General features: G+C 40.9%; 1 protein-coding gene across 1 annotated transcript in view; it reads left to right on the top strand.

Annotated features, from left to right (window-relative positions):
* Positions 1-19,994: 19,994 nt before the first annotated feature.
* LOC109913024 (Down syndrome cell adhesion molecule-like protein 1 homolog) overlaps positions 19,995-20,503 on the top strand; it is a 554,371-nt gene continuing 553,862 nt past the window's right edge. The window contains exon 1 of the mRNA XM_048615473.1: positions 19,995-20,045. Coding sequence (XP_048471430.1) covers positions 20,003-20,045 — 43 coding nt within the window. The 5' untranslated portion in view covers positions 19,995-20,002. The remainder of the gene's footprint in view (positions 20,046-20,503) is intronic.

The following is a 20,503-nucleotide window of genomic DNA, read 5'->3' on the forward strand; positions in this document are numbered from 1 at the left end:
TATCTCTTCAGCTATCTCCTTTAGAACTCTGGGGTGTAGTCCATCTGGTCCAGGTGATTTATCCACCTTCAGGCCAATTAGTTTTACGAGCACCTTTTCCTTGGTGATGGCCACCGTACTCAGCTCTGCCCCCTGAATTTTTGGGAGATTACTCGTGTTGTCCACTGTGAAGACTGACGTGAAGTAATTATTCAGTTCCTCAGCCATTTCCTTGTTCCCCACTATTATCTCTCTACTGTCATTTTCCAGTGGTCCAATGTCCACTTTTGCCTCTCTTTTGCCCTTTATATTTCTAAAGAAGCTCTTACAGTCTTCATTTATATTACTGGCTAGTTTACCCTCATATTTAATCTTCTCCCTCCTTATTTGTTTTTTTTGTTGCCCTCTGTTGGTCTTTGTAAGCTTCCCAGTCCTCTGGTTTCCCACTGCCCTTCGTCACATTATATGCTTTCTCTTTTGCTTTTATGCTATCCCTGACTTCCTTAGTCAGCCATGGTTGCTGCATCCTCCCTGTACAATGCTTCTTTTTCCTCAGGATGAATTTTTGCTGTGTCTCCTGAATTACTCCCAGAAACTCCTGCCATTGCTGTTCCACTGTCTTTCCTACTAGGCTCCTCTTCCAGTCAATTCTGCCCAGTTCCTCCTTCATACCTTTGTAGTCGCTTTAAATCAGCTGTAATATCATTACCTCTGATTCTATCTTCTCCCTCTCAAATTGCAGAGTAAATTCTATCATCTTATGATCACTGCCTCCTAAGGGTTCTTTTACCTTAAGCGCCTTTATCAGTATTTCCTGTTCCCTTGTGGGCTCCACAACGAGCTGCTCCAAAAAGCCATCTCGTAGACATTCCACAAACTCCTTTTCTTGCAATCCACTTTCAACATGATTTTCCCAGTGCACCTGCATATTGAAATCCCCCATGATCAGTGTGACTTTGCCTTTCTTACACACCTTTTCTATCTCCTGGTGTATCTTGCTTTTTCCTTTGATCCAGTAGATGCCAACAGTACTGCAGTAACAAAGTTAACCATTTGTACAGATCTCTGCATAGTACAGGACATGAGTTTCAAAGCAGAGCTAATGCAGTGGAACAGAGTACACATGTCACAATCAATACAGCTGAAGCTGAAGATATTCTTAACCTAGATCTGGTTAGTGTCAATGTAAACTGCTGCAATAGGCAACTTTGAAAGACGAGCAACGACAAGAGTTGCAGAAGATTATTATCCAGGGATGTCCTCACAGCATTGAGGAAATACCTGAGAACATTTGTTAATTTTAGCCGTACAGAGAGGCACTTAGTAAATCTTGGTACATTTTTAAAGGCAGACATGGCCTAATACCAAAAGTATTACGCCAGGACATCAGGCAGGGACACATGTAGTGAACACACTGGACAACTAGCATGTAAGTCTGTGTCTTGGCCAGTGATGAATCTGGATATTTAGTGACTTGTGAATGCATGTGAGGCATGTCAAATGTATCCACCCCTGCAGCAGAACGAGCCCTGTGTCCACACAATGTTCCACTCACTCCTAGGACTCACCAAAACCTATACGTAGTGCTCAGGGAACATAACATCATCGCAATGGATTATTTCTCCAAATTCCCCATTGTTTGATGAGTTATCAAAAAAACGAGGGGGACCATGGCTGAATCAATGACTGCTATTTTCAGTTTGTTTGGTGTACTGAAAGGTACGGAGCCTGAGAATGGACTGCAATTTACTGGCAAACTATTTCATGGCATGTGACACTAAAAAGTTTCCAATCAACTTTCCAAATATTGATTGGAAACTTTTTAGTTGTAATAGTTTAGATGGAGCCGATTTTGTCCAGTACGTTCAGGAAGGATTCCCGACACAGTATGTAGATAGACCAACACGAGGTGAGGCCACTTTGGATTTGGTGCTTGGCAATGAACTGGGCCAAGTGTTAGAACTGTTGGTAGGAGAGCGTTTTGGCGGTAGTGATCATAACTCTGTTACTTTTACAATAGTCATGGAAAAGGATAGATACATACAGCAGGGTAAGGTTTATAATTGGGGGAAGGGTAATTATAATTCTGTTAGGCAAGAACTGGGTAACATAAATGGGAACGGATGCTGTGAGGGAAGAGCACTATTGAAATGTGGAGATTGTTTAAGGAATGCATACTGCGTGTGCTCGATATGTTTGTCCCTAGCAGGCAGGGAAGATGCGGTCGAGTGAGGGAGCCTTGGTTCTCAACAGAGGTCGAATGACTGGTTAAGAGGAAGAAGGATGCTTATATAAGGTTTAGGAAACAAGGATTGGAAAAGGCTCTAGAGGGATACAAGTTAGCCAGGAAGGTGCTGAAGAAAGGGCTTAGGAGAGCTATAAGGGGGCATGAGAAAACCTTCGCAGATAGGATCAAGGAAAACTCCAAGGCTTTTTACATGTACGTGAGGAATAAGAGAATGACCAGAGAAAGGGTAGGGCCGATCAAGGATTGTAAAGGGAATTTGTGCACGGAGCCCAAAGAGATAGGAGAGGTCCTTAATGAATACTTTTCTTCGGTATTCACAACTGAGAGAGACCTAGTTGTAGAGGAGGACAGTGTGAAGCAGGCTGGTAGGCTAGAGGAGGTTGCTGTTAGTAAGTAAGATGTGCTAGGAATTTTGAGGAAGTTGAAGATAGATAAGTTCTCCGGGCCTGATGGGAGCTAGCGAGGGAAGAGATTGCAGGGCCTTTGGCGATGATCTTTTCGTCCTCACTGTCCATGGGTATAGTGCCAGAAGATTGGAGAGAGGCAAACGTCATTCCCTTGTTCAAAAAAGGGAATAATGATAACCCTGGAAATTACAGGCCAGTTAGTCTTACTTCAGTGGTGGGCAAATTATTGGAAAGGGCTCTGAGAGATGGGATTTATGATCACTTGGAAAGGCACAGTTTGATTCGTGATAGTCAGCATGGATTTGTGAGGCGTAGATCATGCCTCACAAACCTTATTGAATTCTTTGAAGAGGTGACCAAACACGTGGATGAAGGTAGAGCAGTGGATGTGGTATACATGGATTTAAGCAAGGCATTTGATAAGTTCCCCATGGTAGGCTCATGCACAAAGTAAGGAGGCATGGGATAGGGGGAAATGTGGCAGATTGGATTCAGAATTGGCTGACCCTTAGATGACAAAGGGTGGTAGTGGATGGAAAATATTCAACATGGTGCTCAGTTACGAGTGGTGTACCACAAGGATCTGTTCTGGGTTCTCTTCTATTTGTGAATCTTGTAAATGATTTTGGATGTAGGAGTGGAAGGGTGGATTAGTAAGTTCGCGGACGATACGACGGTGGGTCGAATTGTGGATAGAGTGGAGGGCTGTTCTAAGTTACAAAGGGACATTGATAGGATGCAGAGCTGGGCTGAGAAGTGGCAGATGGAGTTTAACCCTGAAAAGTGTGAGGTGATTCATTTTGGAAGGACAAACTTGAAAGCAGAATACAGGGTTAAGGGAAAGATTCTTGGCAGTGTGGAGGAGCAGAGGGAACTTGGGGTTCATGTTCACAGTTCCCTGAAAGCTGCCACCCAGGTGGATAGAGTTGTTAAGAAGGCGTATGGTGTGTTAGCTTTCATTAATAGAAGGCTTGAGTTCAAGGGCCGTGAAGTTATGCTCCAGCTATACAAAAGCCTGGTTCGGCCACATCTGGAGTATTGTGTCCAGTTCTGGTCGCCTCATTATAGCAAAGATGTGGAAGCATTAGAAAAGGTGCAGAGGAGATTTAGCAGGATGCTGCCTGGAATGGAGGGAAGGTCTTATGAGGAAAGGTTGAGAGAGTTAGGGCTTTTCTCTTTAGAACAACTCAGGATGAGAGATGACTTGACAGAGGTGTACAAAATGATCAGAGGTATAGACAGAGCGGACAGCCAGAGACTTTTTCCTGGGGTGGAGGTAGCTATTATGAAGGGGCATAGTTTTAAAGTGAGTGGAGGTAGATATAGGGGAGACGTCAGAGGTAGGTTCTTTACTCAGAGAGTGGTAGGGGCGTGGAGTGCATTGCCGGAGAGGGTAGTGGAGTCGGCCTCATTAGGGGCATTTAAGTGGCTATTAGATAGGCATATGGATGATAATATAAGGTAGGGGTGGAAGTTAGATAGACCTTCGGTTTAGGGTAAATGTTCGGCACAATATCGTGGGCTGAAGGGCCTGTACTGTGCTGTACTGTTGTATGTTCTACATGGGAGTGACCTGAATCATGTCATTATCCCACCATCTGCACTCCAATGGTCTAACAGAGCTTTCGGTATGTAATATCAAATTTATGATCAAATGTTGAGCAACAAAACAGGATTTTTGCTTTGCATTGCTGCATTTTTATACAAGACCAATGGGGAAGTAATTACCAGCTCCATCCTGTGCCATGTTCAGGATGCAAATGCAACCAACAGGCTCCACGAATTATTTTTCCAACCATTCTGAGCCATGGGATATTCCTCTCGAAAGACAGAGGAAATTGAAAGAGATACATAACAAGCAAGCAGACGGAGAACAAATACAACTGTGCACTGAACAGAAAATGTCAGAAATACAAGTACAAATGTTTGGATACCAGCAAAAGTATGTAGAATTCCCTCCTCATGTTTCTCTGCCTCTCTCGACCTCATTCTCTCCTCAGATGATCCTTCTCTACCTCATTGTCCAAATCTAGGGTCACCTGCCCTGATGCATTCATATGTGACGCATCAAATTGTGTTTGATAACTCTCTTGCAAAGCATCTTTTTTTGCCATGTTCAAGATGCTTTATAAATGCAAGTTGTTATAATGTGATCATCTGTCTTCATAAACTGTTCAGTTCCCTCTCCATCTCCATTTCAATTTAGTTTCCTCTTTCTCTCCCTTCCTTTCCTCAATTTTGCTGTTGGACAGTGCTTATAAACTTCTCACTTAATTAGAAACACAGGCAATGTGGTGGTGGTGTTTAAAAGAAATTCAGAGATGCATAAAAGCAACTTTGGATATACGGAAAAATAAACAGCTGGGTTATTAGGGGCTTTTGAGTTACAGTGGTAGTGTCCGTATTGCTGAATCAGGACGGCAAGGTCCCTCCCTCTGCAGAGGTGTGTCATAACATGTCTGGATAGTTAGATTAAAACATTTTAGAAAGTGCCAGGTTCTTCCTGCTTCTCTTCCTCAGTTAGGTCCATGGCCAGGTGAGCTTGGACAGTGAGAATGCAGTGCCCATCAATGTTCTTGAAGCCTTTCGGGATAAATGAGGGCTAGAAGGGCTGGAGTGCAATATGCCATTTAACTTAGTCTCGCTCCCTTGTTTCCTCCCTTTTTTTGATTATTTTGTAACAGTGCCCCTGGTGGGCAATGACTGTTGAGTTGTTGGATTGGTGAGTTAGTGTTTGGTTTTTTTTAAAGAGAGCTGGGTTTTTCACTGCAGGTCCACACAGCATATGTTATCTTGATTTAGTTTCTTTAAGTTTCTCCCTCCTTGATGAATTATATACGCCTGGATTCTGCCAGTGTGGAATTAGCTTCTGGATAGGGAAAGGATCTGAAAGGGAAAGGTGGAAACTGGTGTTAGTGCTAAAGTAAGAACTTACAACAAAACTCTCATAAACCATTGAAAGTCTTCTGCTGTTTAATGCTACATCCAATCCTAGTCTATTAACATCAGGACAGAATGTAGGACTTTAAAATGGTAACTGAATTAGGCAAAAAATCTTAGTCTAATTCTACACAAATCCTGAGTTGAAGGTTACAGACTTAATTCTCCATGTAAATTACCACAAGAAATCGATTAGTAATTTCAGAATTGACAATGCTACTTGTATTAAGTTAGGAGAAAACGATATTCCAAATCAGCAATGGAAAGACAATAATGTTTAGATTTAAAGACAAATGCAGTTTTCAGCTAGTGATGAATTGAGATCAGGTTTAGAATTACTAGCATAAATAACTGAAGAAAATAGAAAGTTTACAAATAACTACAGTCAAAAACACAAGCTGTGAGATTTATGTTTCTAATATGAATTCACCCTCCCCTAGCCCACCAAACACCCACCAATAGAACATTGGTAATTTTCAATATGTTTGACAATTCAGTATGAATGCACAACAAAGCAACAATATTAAAGACCAATAAACTGGGACACTGTGACATTGCCATGTTTTTCACTCTCAGTATTTGTCGAGTATGAATGAAAAACCCAACCACTGTGAGATGTGGATGTGGAATAAAAGGTTCCTGCTGGACGATTAGTTCAGACTGTGGCAGTGGTATGCAATCGGGATCGATAGCAGAGTTATTAATCTGAGCAATCACTTAGCCCTTCTGCATCTACTGGGATTTCACCCACAATGTAATTGGAGAGAAGTAGACCCACTATACTGTGTTATAATTGTTTAATTAAATTAGGACTGGCTTTGGAGCGAGCGGTGAGGAGTTAAACAAGTCAACTGCTTATCTAGAAAGTTGCAAAAAAATTCAATTGCTCGGCTAATGTGTGTGAGGCCTGCACTGCATCCATTCCTCTGTTGCCCCCTCCTGCCTTAACCCCACCCACACTCCTCCTCTCCAACTGCCCCTCTCCTCTCCTTTACCACAGCAATTGTGTTTCCAACTGCTCCCACCCCGCGTTCTGTTGAAACACAAATATTCACAGAAAAGTGTTAATGCTGCTTGAATGCATATATTAATTTTGGTGGCAAGAGGCAATGCATGCTTTTCTGAAAGTATTTTTCCCTGTTTCCTACTCTTTCTTTGCTGTGAAACACTTGGAGATGCTGTGCAGTTCTGAAAGGTACTACATAAATGCAAGTCATGTTGTGGCATTCATTAATTATGCTAGAAAGAGTCTCAACGCATGCATATATTACACCACCATAAAACCGGGAGGCCATTAATGTGAACATTTATATTGATGATCCTGCAATGAATTAGTAATTACTTGACCTTATTTAGCCCTTTCCAAACAGGGCAACAAGATCCACTATGTATCATGATACAAAGCTTTTACTTAATATAGCCGTGATATTCAGTTCTCACCTGGCTATTGAACCCCAATTTGGGACATGGTAGTGGTATTATCACTGGCCTCATAACCTGAGGTGCACATTAGTGCTCATGGGTTCAAATCTCACCATGCCAGCTGGTGCAAATTTAAACTCAATGAATGTATTTGTAAAATAAAGCTAGTTCCGTCAAGAAACTCATTGATTGTCATAGAAGCCCATCTGGTTCACTAATTCCCTTTAGGGAAGGAGATCTACCCTTTACATTTGACTACAGACCCACAGCAACATGGTTGATGCTGGCATTCTCTCTACAATGGACTGGCTGCCTACTCAGTTCAAGGGCAATTCAGGATGGGCACTGAATGCTGACCTCATCTGTGACACCCACATCCTGTGAAAGAATAAAGAGAAATCAAAAGTATTTTGGTACAGAGAAGAAGCAATTGTGTATATTTCGGCTCTTTGAAAAAGCTCCCACTCTTCTTTTTTCCCTGATAGCCCAAGATATTTTGTTTTCTATTATATCCCTTTTGGAAGTTAGTGTTAAATGTGCTTCCCCTGACTGTGCAATAACCGGACCATTCCAGATTGTTAAGAGCATGCCCTGTGACTTACTCCACTCTACCTCACCTGGTCATAATTGATGCTGATACGGAAAAGAAATAAAAAGGTCCTCAACACTGAATACTTTCAAATCACTGAGAACAAAATCTGAGGAGTTGCTATTCATATTACTGGGGAGAAAGATTAACCATAGAATTAGCAGGTCATGTCCAAGTTGTTTTAATGTGACCACGGGATGTACGTATGACTGGATAAAGGTCAGCATTTACTGTCTGTTCCTAAATATCTGGAAAAGGTGATGATGAGTTTCCTACATGAATGGCTACAGTCAATAACATGTAGAAATATCCACAATGCTGTTAGGTAGGGAGTGCCAGGGTTTTGATCCAGTGAAAGTGTAGGATCAGGGACCTAGCAGGGACCCAGGGAGGTGATGGCCTAGTGGTATTATAGCTGGACTGTTAATCTAGAGACGCCAGGTAATGTCCTGGGGATTTAAGTTCAAATCCCACAATAGTAGAATTTGAATTCAATAAAGAAATCTGGAATTAAGAGTGATGATGCCCATGAAACCGTTGTTGATTTTTGGGAGAAAAACGCATCTGGTTCACTAATGCCCTTTACAGAAGGGAAACTGCCATCTTTACCTGGTCTGGCCTAGTCTACATGTGATTCCAGACCCACAGCAATGTGGTTAACTCTTAACTGTCCCTTGTGCAATTAGGGATGAACAATAGACAATAGTCTAGCCAGCCACATTCCATCAATTATTTTTTAAAAATTCCAAATTGGGATGTTTTGAGACTTGGAGGGGAGCATGCAGGTTGTGGTGTTCCCATGTGCCTTCTAAGTGGTCAATATTATGGGTTTGGATGTTGCTAGCAGTAGAGTTTTGAGAAGTTGCTGTAGTGCATTTTGTAACTGGTAAACACTGATATCCATTGACATAGGTGGAGGACAGAAGATGATTGATCAAACTGGTTACGTTGTTCTGAATAGCGTAAAATTGTTTGCATGATATTGACACTGCATTCAATCAGACAAAATAGAGAGTTTCTATCACAGTCCTGGCCTGTGCCTTATAGATGGTGGACAGTCTTTGAGGAGCCAGGAGCTGAGTTACTCAGTGCAGAATTCCCAGCCTCTGACTATTCAGGTAGACACAGTATTTAAATGGCTGGTCCAGTTATTATTCTGGTCAAATAGTAACTCCCCAGGATATTGATGGTAGGGAATGGCTGTTGTCAAATATCAGAAGAAAAACCCATCTGATTCACTAATGCATTTTAGGGAAGGAAACCACTATCCTTACCTAGCCTAGCCTACATGTGACTCTAAACCCGCGTCGATATGGTTGTAACTGCCTTCGAGGGATGGGTAATAGTTATGGTCCAGCCTGATACCCAACACTGGGTATTGTCACAGAATGCCAAGTGGAGTTGTTGGACTCTCTCTCATGGGAGATGGCCATTGTCTGCTACTGGTGTGGCCTGAATATTACTTGAGTACATTCTGAGGGAACAGAATTGGAAGATCTGCTAAAAATGATTGGCAAGTTAATAAAAATGCTTAACTAACACTTTTCAATAAAAAAAGCAATTCAGTCTAGCCTACAGAAAAATGTATAATGTTAATAAAAGTAGAAGAATTAGCTTATTCACTTACACATATATTTTGACAGCATCTAATAACATTCAGGTACCACACTTCCAATGACACATTGTCACATTTTGTATGCAAAACCTACACAACACAACAAAAAGATATTTTAAAAGGTATATAAAGTGAAAAATAAACCTAGCTCATAGCTTAGCTTGAGATAACCTGAAGAGATTATTACTGCAATAACAAGTTGTAAAATCTCCAAATGACCTCAGGACCTGTTTATCATTCATTTACAGGATGTGGGCATCACTCGCTGGACCATAATGATTGCCCATCCCTAGAGGACAATTATAACCATATTGATGTAGATTTAGAATCACATATAGACAAGATTAAGTAAGGATGGCAGTTTCCTTCCCTAAAAAGCATTCGTGAACCAGATGAGTTTTTCTTCTGATAATTGACAACAGCCGTTATCAGACTCTTGACTCCAGATTTTTACTGAATTTATCTGCCATGGCAAAATTAAATCCAAGTCCCCAGAACATTACTTGGGTTGCTGGATTAATAGTCACGTGGTAATATCAATAGGTCTTTGCCTTTCTGAGGATTGCTGCTACAAATCGGTGTACCCGAGTGTTAATATAGTTAAGCAAGTGATTTGGGTAACTTGATTAATTAATTGGCTGAGTAAATATAAAGGGAGAACAGGTGGGATTGGTGTGTGACAGAAGCTGTGAGACTGAGTATTTAATTACTTGTCCACAATGAAAAGTGTCTTGGTTCCAGATTAACATTGAGCAATTTTCTTAAAATGTTGGGCTAGGTTTGAATGTTTCTCAAGAGCACAACCACAACAAATTAGCAAGTGTAGTTATTCATGTCTATTTTCACCATAGCTACTGAATTGTGTTTATCACTGGTGCACAGGCCATTCACAATTCAGTCTTCTGTACCAATAAGGTTAAGAGTAAAATGTTCTACCTCTGGACTTTGAGTTTCTATAGAGCAATATGTTATCACACATGTATCAAACTGGCACAGCTGTCCAATTGAATAACCCCTCATCTGTTTCAGCAGTTTAAACAGATACATTTAAACATAAATTCTGTACCATCCGGATTGTCTGATGCGTGTAATGGTGTGCAGGCAATGTCAGTACTTTGAAATCTCCAGCCAGATTGTAAACTGATCCTGTTCATTGACCACAACCTAAATTGTGATGTTAATTCTTTGCATGGTAAGTGCAATGTCTAGCGTAGGGCTGAGTTTGAGCTGAGATAGGGGAAAGTAATTTGAGTGACTACAGTTTCTCAGAGTTCCCTTAGCCAGTGGAAGAGAAAATTGATTCAATGTCCCTACTCCTGATTCAGTAGGAAACTACATATGTGTGTCACCTAGTTAGGTAAGCATATAGTTCAGCAGTTTTACACCATCATATGCAAGTGTCTTCACCAGAAACCCTTCAAGAAAAGGAATAGCTTAGAATATGTCAGCCAAAGGAAGGAAAATATTGGAGAAAATGCAACTAAAATAAACCACAACAAAATTACCTATAATCAAATAATGATAAAAATAATCTTTTTAAAAGTAGGAATGTTGAGGCAAGGTGAGGAGGCCTTATCTCTGAAAGATTAAGCAAATGTGGATTCAAGAGGACTAAAGACAAGTGATTGTCTAGATTCAAAAATCATGGACATAATTTTGAAACTGTTATGGTCCAATCAAAGTTGCAGATTTAAATAAAATTCATGGCTTAGGATATTTTATGGCCAGCTATGAGGATAAGCAAAGTATGAATTTACCAGAACATCACACTCGGATGTTGTGTCACCAACAAGAAAGCTGTGCATTTTAAATAGATTCTCGATAAAATTGTTTCAACAAGGCAGCAATAGATTAATGCACTCTCTCTGCTTAAAGTGACAATGCCATGCTTGATAGCAGTATGTTGCCTCAGATTCTGCCGTTGAAAGCACATTTGGAGATTAATAGCATTGGATTAAGCCCCTGAGGCTCATTGATATCTATAAGGTTAACTCTATGGGGTTTTAAATGCCTGAGATGCCACACCAATAAGGGAACAAGCATTAACTGGGACATTATATGTGTTGAGGAAGTGACCCATAAAGAATGTTAAATAAAAGTGGATTAATCATTTTTCAAAAAGTAAGCACCGTTGTGGTTACAGTTCATTGGTATTCTTGCTCGATAGGTTGGCTACAGCACACTTTAGAGTATATCACAGAAATAATAACAGATAATTGAACTGTGAAAAGTTTTGAAACTAAGATATAGTTTCTACCTTGGGGTTCATCTGGTTGAGGGGCCTGAACACTGACCATGGTAATTTTTTAAATGCATAAAGAGCCAATCAGTTTCCTGTGGTTCTGAACATGAATAACCAAACTAAGCCATCAGCTTCAGTTGGAATTGGATTAAAAAGCAAAGACAATGGACAAAGGATAGACCTCAGTCCCTAATTTTATCATCCTTCATTCTGCCCTATTTTTGTGTATCAATTATATATACATTCATACATTATACTTTGTAGGTAAGTAGAACTGAAGCCAAAATCTTTAGGACAGTTTGGAAAGCTAGTAAACAGAGTTCCTTTTCAAAAAGTGACTGAGAAAGGGAAAAAGATACAAAACAAGATACTGTTAAACTTGAAAGGGTGCAGAAAAGATTTACAAGGATGTTGCTGGGTTGGATGGTTTGAGCTACAAGGGAGAGGCTGAATAGGCTGGGGTTATTTTCCCTGGAGTGTCAGAGGCTGAGGGGTGACCTTATAAAATCATGAGGGGCATGGATAGGGTAAATAGCAAAGGTCTTTTTCCCAGGGTAGGGGAGTCCAAAACTAGAAGGCATAGGTTTAAGGTGAGAGGGGAAAAATATAAAAGGGACCTAAGGGGCAACTTTTTCACACAGAAGGTGGCGCATGTATGGAATAAGCTGCCAGAGGAGATGGTGAAGGCTGGTACAATTACAACATTTCTTACGGTTCTTCTCCACTTTGTCCCAATACCACTTCACAACATTTAAAAACAAAACATGAACAGCAAAGGTTTAGAGGGATATGGGCCAAATGCTGGCAAATGGGACTAATTTGGTCGGTATGGACGAGTTGGACCGAAGGGTCTGTTTCTGTGCTGTACAACTCTATGACTGTATGATTCTCTGTGAAAATGCCATTATTGATACAAGATTATTATTCACTCTGCAACTAGTTTGCAGTAGCAATTCCAATTATATGTTTGGACATGTCAAAATCCAATATAGGAGAAAAAAACAGGCAGCAGTGTGACAAAAATTGAAATTAAGATCTTTTTTAGAGCAGAAGTGTATGCAGACATAAGGATGATAGTATACAATACCTGTCTGTATTTTATACATTTCATTTACATTTATCTTCTACTTAGGTCTGAAAGAGAAATTTGTTTTTCAAAGGACTATAGAGGATTGTCATTTTGTTTTCTTTACTCTTTTGGGAAATGTGGGCAGGGCCAGAATTTGTTGCCCTGAGAGGCTTGCTAGTCTGATTTCAGAGGGCAGTTAAGAGACAACCATACTGCTGTGGATCTGGAGCCACATGTTAGACAGACCAGGTAAGGACAGCAGATTTCCTCCCCGAAAGAACATTAGTGAACTCGATGGGATTTTACAACAATTGATTTACAGTCACCATTGCGGATGACTGGCTTTTAATTCCAAATTTCATGGTGGGATTTCAATGCATGTCCGCAAAGCAATAACCTAATCTCTAGATTAATGGTCCAGTGATATCATTCATCTCCTTCCAATGCTTTTGAGTATATTCAAGGCAGTGGTCAATAGATATTTGGGTACTAAAAGAATTAAGGAATAAGAAGAATGTGCAGAAGCTATGGTGGATTATCAGCTATGTGCTTGTTGAATGGTACAGCATACTTTTATGGTCTTATATTTGTCATTTTCATGGTCATTTTGCACATCTTAAGGTTTTTCTCCACGTTCTCCCAATACCACTTCACAACATAGACCTGTCAGTTGAATGATCTGTTCCTTTGCTGCATTCTGTGTAACCTACTTCATGGCATAGTGCATTGGGTGGATAAATATTCTGCAGCATAATTTCACAGACTTCAATGACTGTACATTTTGTAACAACAGCAGAAAGTCAGGCTAGGACACTTGTCTGTTGAAAAAGTAAAATTGGGCTATCCCAACGATCGAGTCAGTAAAATGCAGACAATTGGGCTCCTCCTGCTGGCTGCTCAGTTAAATGCTCTCAGCAGGGCTAAGAGTCGGACGGGTAAAATTGGCTTCATTGTCCATTTCTAAAATAAATTTCCTTGTTAAAGGCATTGCTGACATTTATTACCGACCCGAAGATTTATTGCCCTGCACAAGTTGCCCAGAGGAAATGTTGGTGGACCTTTCTATTTCAATCACTGCCATTGAGTGCTTTGCTGGTTCAATTCAAAAGGTAGTTAAGGCCACATTAATAAGAGACTAGAGTCACAAACCAGATAAGAACATTAGGTTTCACTTCCTTAGTGTGAAATGCACAAAGAATAAAAGGGGAGGTAGCAGAATGGGTATGAGGTTGGCTGAGTGGTGAGTGGGAAACCAGAGTAATGGTGAATTGTTACTATTTGAACTGGAGGAATATATGTAGTGGGATTCCCCACAGACTAGGCCTCTCTTCATCTTTAATGTTAACCTGGGTTTAGATGTAGAGGGCTCAATTTCAACATTTCTGGATGGCACAAAAGTGAAAGTATTGTGAATTGTCAGGAGGATAGTAATAGATTTCAAGAGGACATCGACAGGTTGACTGGATGGACTAATGGCAGCTGAAACATAATGCAGATGAAGTGTTCCATTCTGTTACAAAGGTTGATGAAAAGCAATATTTTACAAAGGGTACAGTTGCAAAGAAGGTACCATTCTAAGGAGGATGTAGTTCTGAAGAGGATGCAGTTCTAGACAGGGTGCACAGAATCAGACACAATATTCCAGGTGAGTGTATATACGTGAACAAGCCATTGAAGATATCAGCATAGGTTGAGAAAGTGATTGCAAAGGCCTACAGGCCCAGAACAAAAGCAAGGACATTATACTGGATTTTTCCAGCACAATAGTTCAACCTCACCTGGAATATTGTGTCCGATTCTTGGCACTGCACTTTAGGAAAGATGTGAATGCTTAACAGAGGGTACATCACTTCGAATTCCTTTTTCCTACCCAGGACACATTTGACAGGCTGAATGGTCTCCTGCTGCAGCCATTTTACAATTCTATGATGCACATCTCAAAGCACTAAATTTACACACAAAATTGAATTGTAGCAAAAACAGACCATTCAGCCCTTCAAGTCTGCTTCGGCATTCAATAAAATCATGGCTGATCAGTTTGTGTTCTGAATTCCACATTCCCAGCTACCCTTGATAACATGCTTGCAACATTGAAACGTGGAATAACCCTTGACACTCTTGCCTGACAATAATCTGTCCATCTCAACCCTAAAAATATGCAATGATCCCACTTCCATAGAAAGTTTCACACTTACAATACCCTTTTGTGAAAAAAAGTTTCTGCTCATTTCTGTCGTAAAAGGGTCACCCTTAATTTTAAAACAGTGCTCCCCTCGATTGGGACTGTTGCAGAAGAGGAAACATCCTTTTTATATTCGATGCATGGTGGCTCAGTGATTGGAACTGTTGCCTTACAGTGCCAGGGACCTGGGTTCCATTCCAGCCTCGGATGACTGTCTGTGTGGAGTTTGCATGTTCTCCCCGTGTCTATCTGGGTTTCCTCCTGGTGCTCTGGTTTCCTCCCACAGTCTGAAGATGTATAGGTTGGGTAGATTGGCCATGCTAAATTGCCTATCGTGTCTAATGGATTACCCAAGGGCAATGCAGGGTTATAGGGTAGGAGATTGAGTTTGGGTGGAATGCTCTTCAGAGGATCAACAGTCTGAATGGCTTACTTCCATACTCTAGGGATTCTATGATCCAACTTGTCAAGACTGTTGAGAATCTTATACACTTCAATCAAATCATCCATCTCTCTTCTAAACTCCAGTGGAAAATAGGCTCAGCTGCCCAATCTTTTGTCATTAGGCAACTCACTCATTCCAGATATCAATCTAGGAAACCTCCTCTGAACAACCTCTACATCTTTCTTTAAATAAGGAGACCAAGACTGCTGATGGATTTGAGATGCAACTCCCTATATAACTGAAGAATAACATCCTTATCTTTATATTCAATTCATCTTGTAACAAAGCATTCCCTTAGACTTCTTAATCACTTGCCGCATCTGCATACTAACCCATCCACTAGAACATCTGGATCCCTTTGCACCTCGGAATTCTGCAGTCATTCTGTTTATGTACCACAGAAGTGATTTGATTCAGAATGAGGCCATTTGGTCCATTATGCCTACAGTGGCTCTGCTTGTTCATTCTTCCTGTCAAAGTGAATAACTTCACGTTTTTCCACATTAAGCTCCATCTGCCAGATCTTGCCCATTAACTCAACCCATCGACATCAGTCTGCATACTTGTTCATAGAATGCATGGAATCACAGAATCCCTACAGTGTGGAAACAGACCATTTGGCCCATCAAGTCCAAATGGATCTTCCAAAGACCACCCCATCCAAACCCTCCTGCTCCCATATCCCTGTAATTCTGCATCCCCCATAGCTAACCCACCTGGCACACACATCCCTGGACACTATGGGTAATTTAGCATGGCCAATCCACTTAGCCTGCACGTCTTTGCACTATGGGAGGAAACCGGAGCACCTGGAGGAAACCCATGCAGACACAGTGGAGAATTTGTAAACTCCACACAGACAGTCACCCAAAGGTGGAATCAAACCTGCGTCGCATAATTTACTATACAGCACCTTGGTCATTAGGGTGTTATCTAAATGCAAGTCCTTTTCCTCCCTTCAGGAATTTTTCTTCAGGTTTCCAGCTAAGGATTACCTGGCAATTCTCCCTGTCAAAATTCACCAATGAAAAATGACCATTTGGGTGATGTGCCAGGAGAGAGTTGGCATTGGGGACAGAGTGAGAGCCAGCAAAAGAAAACTTTTGAACAAAGACATAAATAATTTGCATCTAGTTTTTGTTTTGTCTTGAGGGTGTGTGCAGCTTTGGTGTTGTGAGACTGAGGGACAATGTGTTTCAACATTAAACAAAGCAGATTAAACTACACCAATCACTCCAATTTCCTGTTTCCCTGCTTCAACAGTCCCTTTGTGGCCTTAGCTGCTGAGATGGAGCAGCATCTTGTCCTGTCTTGCCCTTTGCAAGTCACAACTTGTTTCTGCCTCAGTTTTACATCCCATTACTGATTTTCCCACCTGGTTTCTTGGTCAGTCTCACATCAGAAGTTCACCTCTTGAATGGGTCATTGTTAAAAAAAAAGTTACAGCCTATCTTTAAAAGAGCTTCGAAGCTAATTTTTGATTGGTGAAGTTATTTTTAATAAACCTTTTTCCAAGCTTCAATTCCCAAAACTGAAGTGTCTTTAATTGTTCATTTGTAACAAGGCTGGAATATTGTTTAGACAATGTGACTATAGTATATTCATGAATTTAAATCATTATGTCCTCAAATAATTCACCACTAACAGAACCCTATAATTTCATTTTTAAACCATGGACCTCACAAATTCAGCAGATCAGGACGTTATGAGGAATTATTAATCTTGTATGTTTATTTAAATACAGGTGATTGACGAGGTGGGAGGTGAAGAGGGATTGCTTTTTATGTGTATTCATGGTAGGCATTAGTATGATACTGTAAAGTCAATGATTAACAAATTAACTAAGTTTATTTACCACATCCATTCTGTTAAAGCAATCCAAACATTGCATCTGGCCGCTCCTTAAAACTTGGCAAGTGAACCACTTTTCGATCAATGTGTGCATATTGACCCTTTAATACAACCAACACATTACCCCTGTAGGCTTCACTCCTGTTGTGCAAGACAGAATGGATTTGCGCAATCAATGGGAGAAAGAGAAAAAAGGATGTCCGTCTAAGCTGGCCACATACCTGTTATGGTACTGTTTGAGAGAGAGAGAGAGAAAGGGAAATAATGTATTGTCTGTGTCTATTTAATCATTTACAGCAATAACAAACCCAGAAAGTGCTGGAAACACACAGAAGGTCTGGCAGCAGCTGTGGGGAGGGTTATGAATCCGAGATGATGGTTCTTGCTAGACTCTGAAAGAGAGTCATGTTTAATTGACAATGTTAACTCATCCTGACCTGCTGAGTCTTTCCAGCATCTTTCAGATTACCATTGTTCTCAATGTTCTTTCGTTTTTGTGGGACACCTACTGGGTTCAGTCATCATGGGGTTGGCCTAATATTATAGGAAGGATGTGAATGTATTGCAGAGATTCAGAAGTAATCTTATGGAAGTTTATAAAATCATGAAGGGCATGGAGAGGGTGAATAGCCAAAGTCTTTTTCCTCGGGTAGGGGAATCCAAAACTAGGGTGCATAGTTTTAAGGTGAGAGGGGAAAGATTTAAAAAAGACCTGAGGGTTAACTTTTTTCACGCAGGAGATGGTGCATACATGGAATGAGTTACCAGAGGAAGTGGTGGAGGTGGGTACAATTACAACATTTAAAAGGTATCTGGATGGGTATATGAATAGGAATGGTTTAAAGGGATATGGGCCAAATGCTGGCAAATGTGATTAGGTCAGATTGGAATGTCTTGTCAGCATAGACGCGTTGGAGCAAAGGATCTGATTCTGTATGACTTTATAATTGATTTTACAAGAATGGTTCCAGGAATGAGGAACTTCGGTGATGAGGTCAGATTGAAGGAGTTGGGAGAAGGTGGTTATGAGGAGATCCGATGGAGGTTTTCAAAATCATGAGCAGACTGGATAGAGCAAGTACAGAGAAACTGTTATCAGTGCTAACATGGCTAAGAACCAGACTGCACAGAATAAAAATGGCTCACAAAAGCAGTAAATTCAAGGTGAGAGAAAACATTATCCCACAGGGACTAGTTAGGGTCTGGAGTGCACTGCCTTGTGGTGGAAGAAGGTTCAATTGAGGCAGTCAGCAGGGGCATTGGACGGTTCTTTGGATAGAAATGGTGTGCAAGGAGATGGGGAGAGAGCAGGAAGTTGGCACTGGATAATGATGCTTATTGGAAGAGCGGGTGCAGACACGGTGGGCCGAATGAATCACAGAATCCTAACGCGCAGAAGGAGGCCAATCGGCCCATCATGGAAATGGCCTCCTATGACTCTGTGAACACATTCCAGGAAGAATATATTTTCAAAAAGAACCCATTGCTGAACGAATCAGGTTCCGGCTGCGAGAACCAACAGAAAGTGTCCAGTTTAAATGTTGAAACAAGTATTCATTTTCTATCCGATTATCTTCGCCTGTGTCTTTTGTGACTTGAAGTTTCCAGTCTCGTACGTGTGTGCGCTCATTTGTCTTCTAACTCCTTAAATAGCATTCCCTTTTTTTTATCACCGGGATTGTCTGCAATATTGGTGAAAGTGGATTGGAAACAAATGCAGGAATGGGTCATATTTGCAGAGCTGGAAGGGGGAGAGAGTTAGAAAGCTCTTTGCGAGGGCTGGCATGGCCCCTATGGCTGAATGGCCTTTTTGTACTGTACCGGGCTGTAATCCTGAAACTACAGGAATCTACAGGCGCTCTTTGTACAATGAAGCGTTTGGCCAGTAGAGGGGGTCCAGACACAGGAGGCTCGAACAGAGAAACTTTCAGGAAAGGTTTGAAACTTTCCAACTTGCGTCTGGGTCAAGGCCCCAGTGAGACCCGCTTTCCGATCTCCGTACATTTAACCTCCGTGTAACACATAACCATTTTAAAAAAGAAAATGAAATGCCTGCATTTCCCACATTTTGTTTTGGAATCAAAGCCTGAATTGTGACAGATGTGTTGAAGGGTCGCTATAAGACAGTTCCTGCTTCTCACCGCGATTTTCCTTTTTTGCTAAAAGGAAATACATTCTCCGATTATCCCATCCGTCTTGTCCAGTGTTAATTCTGTACCTATTCCTGACCCCAGCCCCCTCTCCCAGTGATCCTTCTGTCCACTGGCTGGGAGATCATAAAAAAATTACACAGCTGAACAGAAAAGGTGCCTCATTTGCTGTTCATCCCGGACAATAACAACTCAGAGAATATACAATGTAATTTAACATCCTGGCCCTTTTCTGCTGTAATTTCTCTGAATTGGTAAAGAAAAGACAGACTCTCAGTAAGTATTTTAATCGAAAATTGGCCTTCTTTAACCTTTTTTTTAAAGAAATCTGACAAGTGTGAATTGTCCCTTTAACTGACAAGGGTTAAAATCTTTAACCCCTAGGGTTGTGCTGCACCAAGGACACGTGGTGTCTACATATATCTGTATATGTAGATAGTCAAAATGATTACGGTTTTCCCTGCTCTAATTCTCATGTGGCTCGTCTCCTTTCTCCTGAGCAAATCCACAGATGGTTTGATTTTTTTTTGAAAGCAACAAAAACGATCAGACTTGTGTGGGTTCATTAGATGGTGTACACAGTACGCGCGGTGACTGTTTTGTGTGTGTGTGTGTGTGTGTGTGTGTTATCTCCAGATTTCTGAAGCTGGGCGGGGCGAGGTTCCTATCCTCCACCTTGCGAGTGATGACATGTCCCGGGTAGGCAGGCGCTGGGAACCGCTGGTTACCTTCACCTCGCAGATTCCGGCTACCAAAGCTCAGGATCAGAGCTCTCTTTCTCTCTCCCCCTCTCCACTGCACTGAGACTTAACACACATACGCACACATACACACACACACACAGGGAAATAGGTGTTTATGGTATGTGGCTGACCACTCTACTCCTGGTGTATTCTTTAACTCGAGGTACGTCCAATGTCTTTTCAAATGGGTGAGATAAGTACAATGTAATTTGCTGTCTGTTTAGGTTAAACAAATATTATCTATTTTGTTGATTGCAATCTTGAATTATTTGATGTTGAGAGGTGGTTGATTTTTTATGAAGTTGAGTTTTGAATATGGAGCTTCTTATATGTTCTAAATATAAAGCATGTTTCGTTTAAATATGAGCATTTTTACCAAAGGCAAGTATGGAACCAATACTTTTACATCAAGATTTAAGGATGATTTCATCGACGGTGATTGCATTGAGGGTGATTATATTGAGGGTAATTGTATTGAGAGTGATTATATTGAGGGTAATTGTATTGAGGGTGGTTGTATTGAGGGTAATTGTATTGAGGGTGGTTGTATTGAGGATGGTTGTATTGAGGGTGATTGTATTGAGGGTGGTTGTATTGAGGACGATTATATTGAGGGTGGTT

The sequence above is a fragment of the Rhincodon typus genome, chromosome 32 (assembly GCF_021869965.1).
Source record: "Rhincodon typus isolate 14 chromosome 32, sRhiTyp1.1, whole genome shotgun sequence".
NCBI classification, from domain to species: Eukaryota; Metazoa; Chordata; class Chondrichthyes; order Orectolobiformes; family Rhincodontidae; genus Rhincodon; species Rhincodon typus.